Source organism: Ostrea edulis, chromosome 8 (genome assembly GCF_947568905.1).
Source record: "Ostrea edulis chromosome 8, xbOstEdul1.1, whole genome shotgun sequence".
In the NCBI taxonomy this organism is placed as follows: Eukaryota; Metazoa; Mollusca; class Bivalvia; order Ostreida; family Ostreidae; genus Ostrea; species Ostrea edulis.
Window position 1 is genome coordinate 45,515,772 of NC_079171.1, and position 16,349 is coordinate 45,532,120.

The 16,349-nt window shown below is 33.8% G+C and overlaps 1 protein-coding gene across 1 annotated transcript in view; it reads right to left on the bottom strand.

The window, feature by feature from the left end:
• The window catches only part of LOC125663266 (IgGFc-binding protein-like), a 34,912-nt gene extending 19,044 nt beyond the window's left edge, over positions 1-15,868 (bottom strand). Inside the window, exons 1-2 of the mRNA XM_056147650.1 lie at positions 15,842-15,868; positions 12,590-12,721 (exon numbers count right to left, since the gene is read on the bottom strand). Of these exons, the coding sequence (XP_056003625.1) occupies positions 12,590-12,721; positions 15,842-15,868 (159 nt within the window). The remainder of the gene's footprint in view (positions 1-12,589; positions 12,722-15,841) is intronic.
• Between the last annotated feature and the right edge of the window lie 481 nt (positions 15,869-16,349).

Below are 16,349 nucleotides of genomic sequence, written 5' to 3' on the forward strand. Positions count from 1 at the left end.
GAAAAATCTAATTTTCTAAAAATGTGTGTGGTCAATGATTAATTTTATTTCATATTTTCATAAAAAGAAAGTGTATGCAACTTTCTACCAAGAGATTAGTATGAAAATATAATTTGTTTTTAAAATATTGTAATAAAACATGCTTTTCCCATATACTTCAATGTTAAATTCTAAGTGAAATAAATCAAGCAATAAACAAAATTTTGAAAATTCCTATGGTGGATTATTTTTATTTGATGAACCCTTCAAAATGATACCATGATTACAAATAGTCCACCATCCATTTATTAGATATGAAATATGGTCATTATACATTGAATACCTTAAGTACAAATTTCAAATCCTGCTAACTTTTGAAATAATTTTTATAAACAAATAATTTATGTTTTGATTTTTTTAAAACCTGTATGTCTTATTTAACATCTCTGCTAGATAAATCTTAATTAAGATATATGTAATCAATATTTTGATTTAATTCTATTTTCAGTTTATGGTCTTGGCGTCAGTTCAATGTTCTATGTTCAATGTTATTATGACTATAAATCACGTTCAACTTTGAAAGGACGTGTGGGTATTTGTCCAAGGGGCTCTTTGATGTTCATGCTAAACTCTGGATTAATATAAGATAAAAGCATTACCAAAAAAAACCTGGTTTCCTTGAAGACTTTTCAAACCTCAAACTATTTGGGAATCGCTGAATAGCGATGGAGTTATGGCCGACAAAGGGTTCAAATCGAAACTACTAAGTCTTCGACGAAATATTCCACCTTTTGCATCATGTGTGAAACGGATGATATAGCCAAACATATTGAACAGGCTATTTGTTCGTATAAAACAGTTTAAGATACTGTCAGACAAAATTTATCTTTCTCTTTTTAGTTTTGTTGATCAGATGTTGATAATTTGTTGGTCATTGAACAATTTTATGCCATACTTAATCCCAAATAAAAAGAACTGTCACTTGCTGACAGCACGTCAATTAATTGGGAGAGTATTGAACAAAGTCTTTCAGAAACTCTAAAAACTCTCAACGCGTTCTCAGAAATGTCCCGACTTTGTATGAATTACACAATAACTCAGACAGTATGGATTGGCTCAAAAAGATACAGTGACGATGTTTTTATTTCCAACAGTAAATTTGATTGGAATACCACTAACGTCACTTTACTAGACATTTTGATGTCGACTTGCAAAATATACCTAAATTAAATCATAATCCAAAATTAGTAAAAATCAAATCTATGCTAAATTAATTGGGGGGGGGGGGGTATTTAACGCCCATTGGCAAGGTAACAGTTATTAAAACATTAGTGGTATTATTGTTGAATCATATCCTGATGTCCATCCCTAACCCATCTATTCCCAATTGTAAAGAATTGGAAAGGGTATTTTTCTCTTTTCTGTGGGGTTTCTCAACCCACAGGGTAAATACGGATGTACATGTCAAGAAATATAAGGATAGCGGTCTAAAAATAATAAATCAAAATCAGTTATAGTTTCAATGAAATTGTTTTGGTTAAGACATCTTATCTCTACAAATAGGGGGTTTAGTAATTTCATATGAAAATTTAACCTAGATAAATTCACATCTTGTGGGATTGAATACACTAATCTACTCTTAAAGTAATTAAAACAATTTTGAATAGATGTGTAAAGGATTGGATCAAATTACATAACGATTGTACAGAGTATGATGTTAATGCAGATTCACTTTTGTTTTACAACCCTATGCTCTACATTAGTAAGAAAATGTACTTTCATAAACATTTATTCGACAATAACATCAGACACATTAATGATAATATTGAGGAAAATGATACTTTATGAGTTATGAGGCTTTTAGTGCTACTTATCTAAATGTAAAAAAATTAACTTCTTAGAATATGCAAGTATTAACCATGCTATAAAAACTTGGATTAAGCAGTCAGGTGCAGACACTAACTTTAAAAGGACATCAAATCATTTCTTAGAAGAAACATCTATAATGTATGGAAGTGTAAAAATCTAAATTCTTTTATGAATTTTTAAACAAGAACTCTTCAGTGAATGCAGGTACAATAAAATGGAGTCATATGTTAGATATTGATAACAGAAAATGGAAAATTTTCAAAACACCAACTTTCAAAATAATTAAAAACTGCAAGCTCCAATGGTTTCAATACAGAATAATTAACATAATTTTAGCAACAAATTTATTTTTATTCAAAATGAAGAAAGCAAATTGTAATATATGTACGTTTTAAAGCCAAATTGAAAACACACTTGTTTAGACAATTTTAATGTACATATTTTTAATTTAGTATATGTAGAGTGCGTTTGCATGTAGATGATGTATTGTTTATTCTTTTAAAACTTTTCATATTATACATGTACAACGACACTGAATACTTTGTGTAAAATTAGGCGTTAAATCAAATAAAACCAGTTTCAGTTTTGTCACAATGAGAAAGAGACAATAGAACACATACTGTGGGAATGTGATTGTGTTTAAGCATTCCTAGATGAATTTCAACTTTACATAGAAGATAAAACAAACTTTGAGTTAGTTTTTACCAATGAATATTATTTTAGGTATTCCTGGTCAAACATTTTGTATACAGAATACGCTTATCCTTTGCTGATTCTTTTAAAAGTAAAAATTTATATTTTACAAACATGGTGATAACGAAAAAATTGATACCCTTCTCTCTCTCTCTCTCTCTCTCTCTCTCTCTCTCTCTCTCTCTCTCTCTCTCTCTCTCTCTGTTCCCACAGATAAAATAGAAAAAAAATGATTTTGTGAAATAATTAAAGTGCATATGGAAAAAGTATTAATCACAAATATATATCGTATAATGAGTATATCTGCGGTTGTCTACCCTTGAAGGACACATCTCGTGTTTTCAAGGTATACCGAATTATATACATTTTGTCTTCCTTATGCTTATAGATATTAATTGTAATAGTTCATTCGCTGAAGTATTGCGATAATAAGCCACAATATGCACTTAAATCTTAGCCCCGATTTCAAAAAGCCTAGTTAATTAGATAGGTAGTCACGTGGTACAGTGACATCATATGCGACCTTCGTCGATCAACTTGTTGTAAAAGTAGTGTTAGATATTTTAAAAAACTCGGGTTTTAGGGGCCTAATTTATTTACCATGGGTAACATTTATTTCGATGTTGACAAACTTCCCGAGTCTTACATCTTTTAGCCACCAGTGCATACAAATAGCGACCCAAATGTAGCGAGGAAAGCGAGTATGAAATCTGCATAAATTTGCGAGTAAATAATGTTTACATGGGATCACTGTGTAAACACTATTTGGTAATGCCATTTCTGTAAACAACTGTAATTAGCGTTGTTGATTTTCTAAAATAAACAGTGCAATTATTATTAAATTTATTTTTGGAGAAGTTAGATAGACCTAAATTATGATACGATTATGTATCATTGACAACTAGGCCTACTAGTTGTCACGGGTGCATTTCAAAACATAATAATAATAATAAAAATGATCAAACTTATTGTGAAAATCACAATACTTTTAAGAGCTTGTCTACGACAAAACCATACAAAATGTGATGGAAGCAAGGTTGTCGGATCAACAACATATTTTGAGTGTAATAAAGTACATCAATATCAAATACTTTGGCATATTTTTTTCGGGGTTTAGTCATTGGATAGGGATTTGCATCCATGTTACTAAAAATAGCACTGACAAAAGGGTAAAATTATGTATATTTTACCCTTTCTATTTAAAAATTGTAACAGGTTATTGAAAATGGATTTTTAAAAATTGACACAGTTTATAAAACAACTGAATATGCATATTCATATTGTTTAGTGGGAATCTAAAATTTTACTTCCGTTTAAGTGCACAAAGGTCAAAAATTTGCCACGATTACAGATTTTGATAAATTGCAGAAAATGATCACTTTTGAATCAACTAGTAGTCAAAAAGTAACACTTTGATTTATTCAAAATTACTTTCATCTTATAGAAAAGAAGTATATTTACGATATATCAAAAATCTGTCTTTGGACTCTCGATTATAGTAAATATATTAACACTTCAAGTTGGGCATTTTTTTCCTGCTTGTAGAGCTTTTATTCTGGTAGCCACCTAAACCTGTTTGCCATGCATGGTCCTTGTTATCTTATTAAGTCTTATATAATTTTATGATTTCACATCAGATGACCAGAAGTATGTATCAACCATTTTTTGTTGCTATGGGTCCTGGTTGCCATGGTGACAAATTGCAAAATTTGAAAAAATAACGTTTCTAAAAAAAATAATATGCATCGTGTGAATAGTTGTAATTTAACAAAATTGATATTTGTGTACTTTTAAAATGCAATTAAAAAAAAAAATCATGCCAATGTATATGCTATATATAGTAAATTCTTTATTTAGACAGGATAGCACGATTAGTACAAATGACTACTTTACATTGTGGTGGTACAGGGATTTCAACAGTCTCGATTGAAGTCAGCATTTCGCAAATTCTATGGTCGTTATAACGATCTAGTTCGTCAATACAACCTCGCATTGGGTCAAATGCTGTCTGACGTGTTTCATACCGATTGTTAAGCCGTTCTTGACACACTGATTTTGACTGCGGATAGCTCCGTTTACCTATCAGGATATGGAGCTCACGGCGGGTGTGACCGGTCAACAGGGGATGCTTACTCCTCCTAGGCACCCGATCCCACCTCTGGTGTGTCCAGGGGTCCGTGTTTGCCCAACTATCTATTTTGTATTGCTTGTAGGAGTTATGAGATTGATCACTGTTCGTTATCTTCACCTTGCATACTTAAATATACCACAAGCAATTGGATCATATTTCTTCATAGATTTGCTTTTCCCATGGATACAATAAGGATAAATCTATTTTTTGAAAATCTGACTGGTTATTGAAAACATTCTGAAATAATCAAACTCAATCACTAATACTAAGCCAGACAGCAATGTAACATTTGTATGAGAGTCACAACATTGATATTCTAAAACAAATAAGATTGTTGCCATAGTAACATATAGACCAATTTAAAGGCTGACGTGCTTTAAGTTCAAAGGTAAAACTTGTGTGAAGACAGAATAAACAGACTTAATAAATATCCACAGTATAATACCCCAAATCTTTATCTTTTCCCCGGGACAGTTAACACGTCATATGAGATTGTCAGGTACAATATATTAGATAAAAAGTACTTTGTGGTTAGGAATTTTAGATGTCATCAAACTTTGACAAATGAAGTACCTAGAAAAAAATTGAGCAGCAACCCTTAAACAATTAAATAACATGCTTAATATATACATAAAAACAAGAGTTGTCAGATGACTGTACCTAACCGTTTGTTCAAAAGGTTAAACGTTTTTGAAAAATAGGTCAAAGTCCAAGGTTGACGTTGACAGTTCTGGTAACAAAAGAAATTAATGACATCTATGTTTGAAACATCAAAGATCTATTACTCTTGGTTCAAAAGATATAACCAAGATAAAGTTTTTGAACAGTATGTCAAAGTTCAAGGCAGAGGTCGTTAGGTCAAACCAAAACAAAGGTCTCTTCATGAGGCATATATATATGTAAAATATCAAAGCCTTATCCCCATTGGTTCAAAAGATATAGCCGAGGTTGAAGTTTTTGAAAAAATAGGTCAAGGTCACAAGGTCGAAAGTCTTGGTACTACATCAAAGGTCTCTTCATGGGGAATCAATAAGGGATATATCAAAACCCTACCCCCTTGGTTTAGAAGATATAACCCAGGTTAAAATGTTTCCTTAAAGTGGCGCCGACGCCAACACAGGGGTCAATACAATACATGTAGCTCTCCGGATAGTCGTCCCGGTGAGCTAAAAGGAATGTGCATGTTCTTTTCTTGTCTTTCTTTTGCTTTTTATTCTTACACGTAGCGTATTATTCTACATTCTAAATCCATGCGAAAGGGTTCAAAACAGCCATATTCAATACCGGGAATTAATGATTATAAACATTATATTGAGAGGAGAGGGTTGGTAATGGTAAAATGCTCTTAAATAGTGAATGTTTGTGTTAAAATCATAAAATAATCAATATTGTTGAATATATCTAAATACAGAAATATTCTTTGCATTCGCACTCAACTCCCAACACCATTACACGTACAAATGAAATATAGCTTAAAAACCAACTGACAGTAATCACATAAATTGCACTGAAGATGAAAGTCAGATAATGATAACGTCCGAATTCGCACAAAAGTGAAGAAGCTCGCTTGTAATATAATTTGTAATGAAATGTATTGTTTATACCTGACCCGGCTGGTATAGTCTGCCCTGTCTAAACACATACAATGTAGCTAAGTGGAGAGCATTCATCACCAGGGCGGAGGGTGTGGGTGGGTAGCAATTTTTTTATAGAACCTCCCAACCTCCCTAAAAATTACTTTTAACACAACACGAAGCTCAAAATCCTTGATAATGATAATAATGGGGTGGGGGTGGGGGGTTCCAAGGATTTAATTCATTAGTTCAAGCTTCCATTTCAATTGTTTATTGATTGCCATTAAAAAGTAGAGGGGGGGGGGGGTGATTTAGCTAAAGAGACCTGATCAAAATAATCTTCGGTTTCCCTGTCAGTTAAATGATTTTTCCAAATTTCCCCCCATCAATTTCTCATGATGAACAAAGTATAGTGACGATCCAAACTCTACCTACATCATTGACTTTAAGAAACTATATTAGCATATACATATACGTAATACCATCAGTTTACAATATCTATATATTGTTGTTGGTAAAATAGAGAAAGGTGTAAATTTTCGCATGTTGAATCGTAACCTATGATTAAGCATCAAGTATGTCATATTGTTACATTGAGCACTGAAGAAGAAAGATACCGAGCAAACTGTTACAGTATACATTCTTTGAGTCCACTTTATGCATTTTTATTTCACACTTTTCTTATTTAGTCCTGTCCTCATTACTTAGTGCATATATGTAAACTAATAACAATTTTTTGCCATCAATCATGATGGCAAATACATTTTGCAAATTCGGGGAAGGGGGGGGGTGCACTAGATCCTCACATGCTCCATCTGGACTGACTATAGATGCATATTTTATTTGATTTCCTCCATATAGCATCTAAGCATTCTCGGTTAATGCATGAATTATCAAGGAAAGAACACTTTCAATTCTTCAATGGCAAAATGCCTGACCACTAGTACTAATGTGCAGTATAACAGGACGAAGTACCGGATACTTTTTAAATCCTGCCAATATTTAGAAATTTCTGGATTACATTCACAGATACTGTTATGTATTTCACTGATATCACATAAACATGATGTACAAATTCTCAAATCCCATTTCAAGTTGAAATCATAACACTTCATAATATTGCTATCATTTTGTACCTTCTACGTATGAAGAGTGCATCAAAGGGGAGGTAATTCCAGCAACAGGTCTATTTCATTAAAAGACCCCCTTTTTCATATAAAATAGTAGATTACTGGGATTTATTTATTAGAAAATGACAAATATATCAATAAAATTAAATTTCCAAACAATTTATGCATCAAATATCACAAATTTTAAATCTTTAATCTTTTAAAAGATAATTTTAAATGCTTAAAAATATTCATTTTTGTCAGTTTTTAAATTTCAATTGCAAATGAACGGCCAAAAGTCCAAAGTACAATTTTTTATATTTTACAGACAAGGCTTTGATATCAAAGTATTATACACTTTTAAAGAAATTCAAGCGTTACTTTTGCAGCAACACTTATTTAAAAATTGACCATATAACACAAAATGAAAAAAGTTTGGCACAATGCCAAATTACAGGCTCCACGTAATCTCTATATGGACACTTATGATGTCAAACATGATTTCTCCATAAGTGGTTTACATGGAAATATCATAAAACTTCCATTCTTTTCATAAGCCTTCAGAATTGATTTGCATCTTTGAAAAAATAAAACCCTAATATTTAAGGATTTTTCTTGTGTTCAAAGACTAATCCACTTGTAAATACAGAATGCGCTGTTACTAAAAATAGAAACGACTATTAATAAATTGACCTCAAATTATAATTATTCCAACCATATACTCCAATGATATAAATAATAAGAAATGATATTGATGACCACCATTTCCTACATTTTTATATATTTGCATGGTTTTCTCGGAGACAAGCTCTTAAATCATTTTATTCAAGCAATTTTATTGATTATATTTTTTTTATATACACATTGTTACATATGAAATAGGAACGCGGCGTGCTGTTGTTGTAAACACGTACGCGTTCCTTAAAAAAATGTAAGCATTATAATTCAATTCAAAGTTGGGAAATATCATATTTTATTATTTATAATTGAAAGTTCAATTATCTTTTAACTTGTTTCTTTTTTAAACTACCAGTCGGTAGACACTGCTAGCGAAGTTCTGCTTATATGTTGTTACAAGGTGAAGGTCAGTTGGTGCGAGTGTGTTAAAAAATTGAGAGCAGAACGGAAAGCATATGCCGTAGGCCTATATGTAACAGTGGGTAGCTTCTATAGAACCATTTTCTCGCAGTTTGTCTATGTCTTTGTCTAAGTGCTTGTTTAAAAAAGTACAGGGACAAATTCTACTGTTTTTTTTTTTATGGCAAAGTCGTTGTGCCGACAAAAAATATTAACGTCTTGTCCTTCATACCTTCCTTCGAAAATTGAAAAAAAAACACAGTCCAAATCCTCTCCACTGACAGCAAGTGCACCATTAAACGGCTCAAAACACCCTAATGCAGTGTTATTTACAAGCCGTTAATGTGATAATTGTTTGTTTGTCAATTAAATCTAATCTGTTTATGAAATGACTAAAAACTGTTTTCAAATCTTCTCGCTCGAGGTCGCATATGACGTCACAGATAATGGCGCGTAAAATATCGAAGAAAATATGCATATCGCAAGATTTGAATTTCATCGCTTTCAAACTCGAAAACTACGCAAACTGTTTCATTTAAAACACATGTAAAGTAGTTTTAGGCATGAAATGAATTATTTTCGCTGAAAAAATTAAAACGTTTAAAAACATGCGATGTGTCCTTTAAGGGTATTACTACAGATGTTCAGGGATAACAAAATGAACACCCGACAAACAACTAGACAGATATATAACACGTCAAAATGTATCTCCATTTACATTTATTGTTATTTTTTCATGGCTTGTGTATTTCAGAAACACATACATGAATCTAATGTTCAAAGTATTATCCTAGACGTTTCTTAACGAAGAACAACATTGCCCGCAAAGCCATATCCAGCTCCCGCTCGATTTCCATACACCATTAAACCAAATGGAGTGTCGTCGATGGTATCTAAGGTCTGCTCGCCTTCTGATACTTCAGCAATAATGACCGAGTACTCCAGGTCTTCAACGAACACATTTTTCTTGAATCGAATTGAGTGAGCATAAATGGATTGTTCATTTACCCGCAAACCACCTACAGCACTTTCCCTGATCATAATAGCAATGTAGTTACTGTTCCATCCATTTGGTATGTTGATTTTATAACTAGGTAGGTATTGGTTCAGTCCAGGAACCACTGTCCAATACGGGCCCCCGACAGATAAATCATCACTAAGGACAACAGTTGTCACAAGAATGGGATCTGTACTTCGCCTAATTAAGACATCATTAAGCATTCCTACAAAGTAGATATTACCAGCGACGACAGGGTAACTTTTGTTTTCTTCAAACAATGTTGTGTTCGTTTGAGGTACAATTAGTAAAACGCTTAGCATATCAATGTTCGGGGGAATAATATAGACGGTGTCCAATTGATTTGATGGTGGTATCTGTTCAATCCTGTTATTGCAGATTGCATCTGACATACAGTATATCCCACAAAAAACGGCCACTGGCTTAGAGGACTGTATAAAAGTTTTCGGGTTTGTACTGCGATAATCTTGTATACGAGTTTCTAAGGCATTGAGGGTGTATTCCTGAGAGGTAGAATCCCCCATATCAGAAAAGGTAATGCTGGTATTGTCATGAATCGCTGTTACGGTTATCACAATATGTGATTGAAATTGAGGAGCTCTAGGTGGCATTGAAAATATATATGACGTGGACAATTTGTTTGTGGGGATAAGGGTAGTGATATCTTGATGAGCGCTTACAGCAACTGTTATATTTTCTCTTGAGCGAATACGGATCGCCTTCATTTCTGGCGAGACAGTGGTTCCAAATTCTGGATATGGTATTGTTATCGAGGAGTTGAAGCTCATCATTTGGTCTTCAGATGTTTCCATTGTAGTTATTTTGACATCGGTTGGTGTGTCTGTGGTCATAAAAATATATGTGGGATGCATTTGAGGATCACGCAATGTAAACGACACGAATTCCTGGTACTCTTCCTTGCCAATATATTCTGAAATGACAATCAAAGTTACATTGCAGAGGATTAGAATCGCGCAGTATATAAAACACAAAATTCTGGTACTCATCCTCGTGCTCATTGCCATATATTCTGAAATACGAATCAAAGGTACATGAATTGCAGCCTGCAATGCTGAAAGTGAAATAAGGTCTACCTATAATCTATTTTTTGTTTACATTGCAGTTGATTGGAATCAGACCAGTTCGACCAAGTCAAATCTCTCTGTATCGCCCACTAAATCCAAAACCACCATTTAAAAGTAATACTAAATTTAGAACCCCTTTAAAGGTTGATGTTATGAAAAACCAGTCATCTAAGAGTGTTTATCGAGTTGTAATTATTTTGACGTATATCTTTTTTATTTGACGTAAAAGGTTTTTAATGTATAGTAAACAACCATTCTGAAAGTATTGTTTAAGCAATCATGTCCCCTATCGGAGCCCCCAGCATTTTGCAAATGTAATTCAAATGTACCCTGTTTGTTGACCCTGGACCCACTGGGAATCTAACCCCCAGATCCCTAACTTCAACTCCTGGACACTCCCCCCTCTGAATTTTGAATACCCGCGATTTAAGTTGGATAGCAGGATTGGGGTAAATTGAGGACTGCTGCCTGCCGACTGATCAGATTTCCATCATCGACTTCAGAAAACTATTTGCGTGAATAATTTACAGATTTTATACAGTGATTCCCCGCTATATTACCCCCCATTTTAATGCCATCCCAGCATATCGCCAAAAAGTTCAAAGTCTCGTTTTCCTTGCTATGTAAAACCCCGTTATAATGCCATCTCCCGCATACCACCATCCGCTAACTTATTTCCAGGTACGATTTGGCCAATTACCATTATACTCACCCCCGCTAATTATCACCAATCAATGGCAGGACAATTTCAGTGAGCAGGCCTAACCAATCATCCGCCATGAGCCCTCAAGGTATAAAAGTTTGGAGCAGATAATTAGTTATGTAAATTACAATCAGCTGAGTTCAAATATGCAGTATTTATTTTTTAATCTGAGTATGGCGGATACACCGAAGTCTAAGCGTGTTGGACATAAAACAAAAACTGGAAATCATTAAATACCCCTACCATTATGAGACATTTACGACCAATGGACGCCGGGATTATCTAGGCATTTAAAGCACTATGTAGTAGATAAAATTTGTTTGATTTTCTATGACAGCTGTACACACACACACACACACACACACACACACACACACACACACACACACACACACACACACCCGTCCCCCGATATAATGCCACCCCCGTTATCATGCCAAAATTGCCGAGGTACAAATGTTCGCGTTATAACGGGAGATCACTGTATATATTTTCATTGATATGTTTCTTTTGCGAATGATGAGTTGAAATGTTAAATTAAGTGAATATTTACACAATCAACGATCGACATTTTTGTGATTGAGGTAGTTTGCTACTTAAACAGCCTTTCAATCGTAATCCAAGTGAATATAAAAAATTAAGTATTTCACACCAGTCAACCAAACATTACAAAATTCGAACTTGATCTGTAGTTTGCCACTCTGAAACATGATTATTTTGAGTTCTGGTTTCGAAACACGTTCGAATCCCGGCAACATTAGACCTAAGTCGTTAAAAGAGGTAGTGACAATTCCATCGCCAAGCGACATGACCTGAAAAATGGATGGCCCGTGTCACAATAGATGTGGCAGTCTAAAGAACCACCACTGCTCAATGGCCATAAGCGCCGAGCAAAGGCCTACATTTGAAGCCCTTCACCGGTCTTGGTGGCGTCTCCATATGAGTGAAAAATTCTCTAGTGAAACGGTTAACAAAGTACAATCAATCAATCGAAACACGTCATGCACTGGAGTACGTATTAGTAATGACAGACTAAATCAACAAAAATAGACTTAGCAAATATAACGGGACGCAAGGTGAATGAAGAAACTGTGTTAACATTTCTTTTACATGCGCTATAGAGAGCCTGGTGTAAATACAGATAGAGACCCTTCTTCGTGAAACCGGAAGTCTCTCTGGAAACCAATGTATCTGTTGTAAATGTCAAGTTTTCAGCGTCATATTAGAAACTGTTCACACTAAAAATCTCAGACTTTTCGCTTATATCACCACGTCATTAATACCAATAATTTGTAGATGTCAGAAACTGATCATAGGTAATGTAACTTTTAAAGTCAATAGTTCTGCTTACCATCACAACGCCTGCCAGACCAATCGTCCGTACAAATACATTTCCAGGATCGTCTGAATCTCCCAGAACACACGAGGGTCCCGCCATTCCTGCAGAATTTCCTGTTTTTGCATACGGAATTCGGTATAGGAACTAAAATTAAGATCACATTTATGCAAATAATCTGTGTAAAATTCCATTTGGCTAATTCAGTGTGCACATTAAAGAAAGCGCAAATATTCATGTCTAATGATCAGTCATTCAATATTACTTTGTTAAACACCACTCTGATTCCATGCGCACTTACTCTGAAGTTGAAATTAAAAAAAAATATGCTGGAGTTCTTCTTTGACAATATCTTCGTGGTCTTTGGTGACAAGGTGTTCCAACAGATTGTCGGAAGACCTGATCACCAATGACTATGATGATATTGTCAATGAGAAACTGTAGCATATTCTTTTTTTCAACTTTAGAATACATGTGCACGGAATCAGAGTGGTTTTTAACAAATAAATTTTGTGGATGACTGATCAATATATATGGATATTTCCGTTTTCCATTTCTGTTGAAGAAGCAAAATCTCTATGATGTCAAAAAGTCTTTAATTGATCGTGAGGAATGATCGTGTAAAGTGTTAAAAAGTCATATGTTTTGGTGTTGTTGGTCTGAAAGAAGTTCTGCGATTTCAGGTTTACTAAAAGTTCTGTAGAATTTTTTTAGGATCCACATTTGATTTACATCACCTCTGGCATATGTAGTGACGCAGTGCGTTTGAAGTTTCTCATTAACTGCTCTTAATATTTTCGTGAGGAGCAAATATAGGGGTTCGGTAGAGCACTTACTGGATCCAGCGATCTATCTCTGAAAGGGCTTTTATGTAGTTTATTAAACCAGTATAGGTACGGTAATTCATTTCACCCACCTTTGATATGATTTTAGGTCTAAAATAGAAAAGCGTTGTAAATTTGCTAATGGAAATTGTTTTTTAATGCGAGGTAGAATTCATTTTTAATTTATTATCAACTTTAATACCAGTGTTGATTGGTTGCTCATAATGACTACTCTTTTTATAAGAGGGTAGAAAAATATGGCACTTGAAATGAGTCTTTAAAACGTCACATATTTTAAAATTAGCTATTTATATACATAAACAGTTATTTAATTTGTCAAATTACTTTACATGATTGTGTTAGAAACGTTTAATCTTCATTTTTCATTTGCAATTGAACAAAGAGTGAAAATGTCCGCCGTGTTTTGGTTTCTGAATAAATATTCCCTATGAAACAACAAAATTATGGTGCATATTTGCTATATCGACAATTCATAATACCCGTGAAAAGAAATTTGCATTTCATGGGGGAGCGTTAAAAATAGTTTCCGTTTTCCACGGACTTCTACAGTGAAATGTCTGGTTTTTCACCCAGATTATAGGGTTATCCCTCTTTTTTGGATCAAATAGATAAACCTTTATGAATATTCATATAAATATCTATATTAACATAGAATTCATTAAAATGATAACCTGAAAAAATGGCCAGAATGTGGGCGGCGACATATTACTATCGTTCACAGTTCTTTTGTTTCACGAGGGCATTTTTTGGTAAATATCAAAACATCGAAACAATTTGACTGATATTATTTTCAACTTCACCTCGGCGTTAACGTTCAGTAGGAATGTATGGTCTTCTACCTTGTTTAGTGGGGAAAAGTAATCGACTTTTAAATGTATTTAAATATGTTTTAAACGACCTTTTATCCCTTCTTCATACTACGCATTCCATACAGATTTTGTCTTAATTGAAACACACTTCTAGTCTTTACAAATGCTTCAAATCATATTTCCGTTTATTATAATGCAAGGTGAAGATAACGAACAGTGATCTGTCTCATAACTCCTATAAGCAATATAAAATAGATAGTTGGGCAAACACGGACCCCTGGACACACCGTGTGCCGTGTTTAGAATAAATATCGTTTACTTTGTTTATGTGATAAACGATGTGAATGGGACTCGCAGAAAAAAAAGAAGAAAGAAAAATGCCGAATACAGCAAACGATACCTGTGTTTTATTAGTAAAAGCTGATAACGAGAACTAATATTATATGTTTTTCTGAGTGAAGGGTGTGTCCATAGCATCAGACCTTTTACGATAAAAGGGACCAAACAAGGACAAGAACTGTTAAACAGTTTAAGCTAATAATATAAGACGAATTTCCGTAACAAGATGCAAAGATAAATCAACTTTCTCAGGTGCATTTTCTTATACTTTTGTTGAACTTTATTAATGTTTATTACACGTCCTATATTTTGTTTTGTGGCGGAAGTCCTGTACAAATGGTTGTAAAAAATGAAACATACGTTTAGACTGTCTTAGTATAAGATATTAAATATTTGATATACTCGTAACCATATACATTGCTTCTCGTATTCAGAAAAAAAAAGACAATTTAACTTTCACGATTTCAAAACGTATGTTTAGACTATAATGTGTTACACATAAAATGATATAGACTTGCCCTTAATATTGGGGAATCCTACAGGTACATGTAGTGGTACTTAATGAGGTACTCTACATCGTCATGATGGTCGACTTCCTTTTAAATACGCATGAAAATATAAATATCAACAATATTTGCCGATTCATTTCTTTAAAATCAATCATCGACTATCTGAGTAGCTCAGTACGTTAGCATGTCGACCTCTGAACTGTAAATCGCGGATTCGAGTCCAGCAGGGGCTTTAATATTTTTTTTTCCAGATTTGTTCTACTAAAATTACATTTTTGACTAAATAAAGTATATTTGAAAGTTTTCAATTTCAAAATATTTTTGTGCACGTCCTCCATTTTTCATTCATACCAAAATTCTCTGGTGTAGCATTCCTCCTTATAAATGCCAAATACAGATGAAGAGTTTAATTATGGACGAAGATCAGGTCTACGACACGAATGCTTAAAATTCCGACACGGAGCTCTAATTAGGGAAAGTTACAGTTTCTGCGCAACACCCTCTATCTGTAACTCTAAAATTGGTACATGGCGTATACATTTCTAAGCGTCCTCTATTAAGCTTTAATTTGAATTAGATGTTGCTTTAATTTCAAACAACTCAAACATTTCCCTTGTTTTGATCAAACACATTTACGGGCACTGTAACAATTCTAAATATGAGGATTTTTAACAATGTAAGACCACTTCATTTATTTGTAATGTATGGAACTTGTAAGAACATATTATTTAATGTATGATTCTTGTCCAGCTGATCGTTACTTACCGTTACAACGTCTGCCTCTCCACCCATCCGGACAGATGCATTTCATGAAACGTCCATGTCTTCTATGAGGAATACATGTTCCGCCGTTCTCGCATATATTACTGTGTTTACAGCGGTACTTTACTAAGGGTACAGAAAATGGATAAATTGAAAATACATGTACATACACTCCCATTGTTGGTAATGTAACCTACTATATGTAAAACTTATATGGTACCAATTTTGATGCACCAGATGCGCATTTCGACAAATAATGTCTCTTCAGTGATGCTCAACCGAAATCTTTGAAATCCGAAATAACTATGAAGTTTTAGATCTTAAATATAGCCAAAAACAGCGTGCCAAACAAGTGGAGCCAAATTCGTCCAAGGATAAGAGCTATGCATGAGGAAGATAATCCTTAATTTTGAAATGAATTTCTAAATTTTATAACAGCAATTAAATATACATCCATATTTTCAAGTTAGTAACGAAGTACTTAGCTACTAGGCTGTAGAGACCCTCGGGG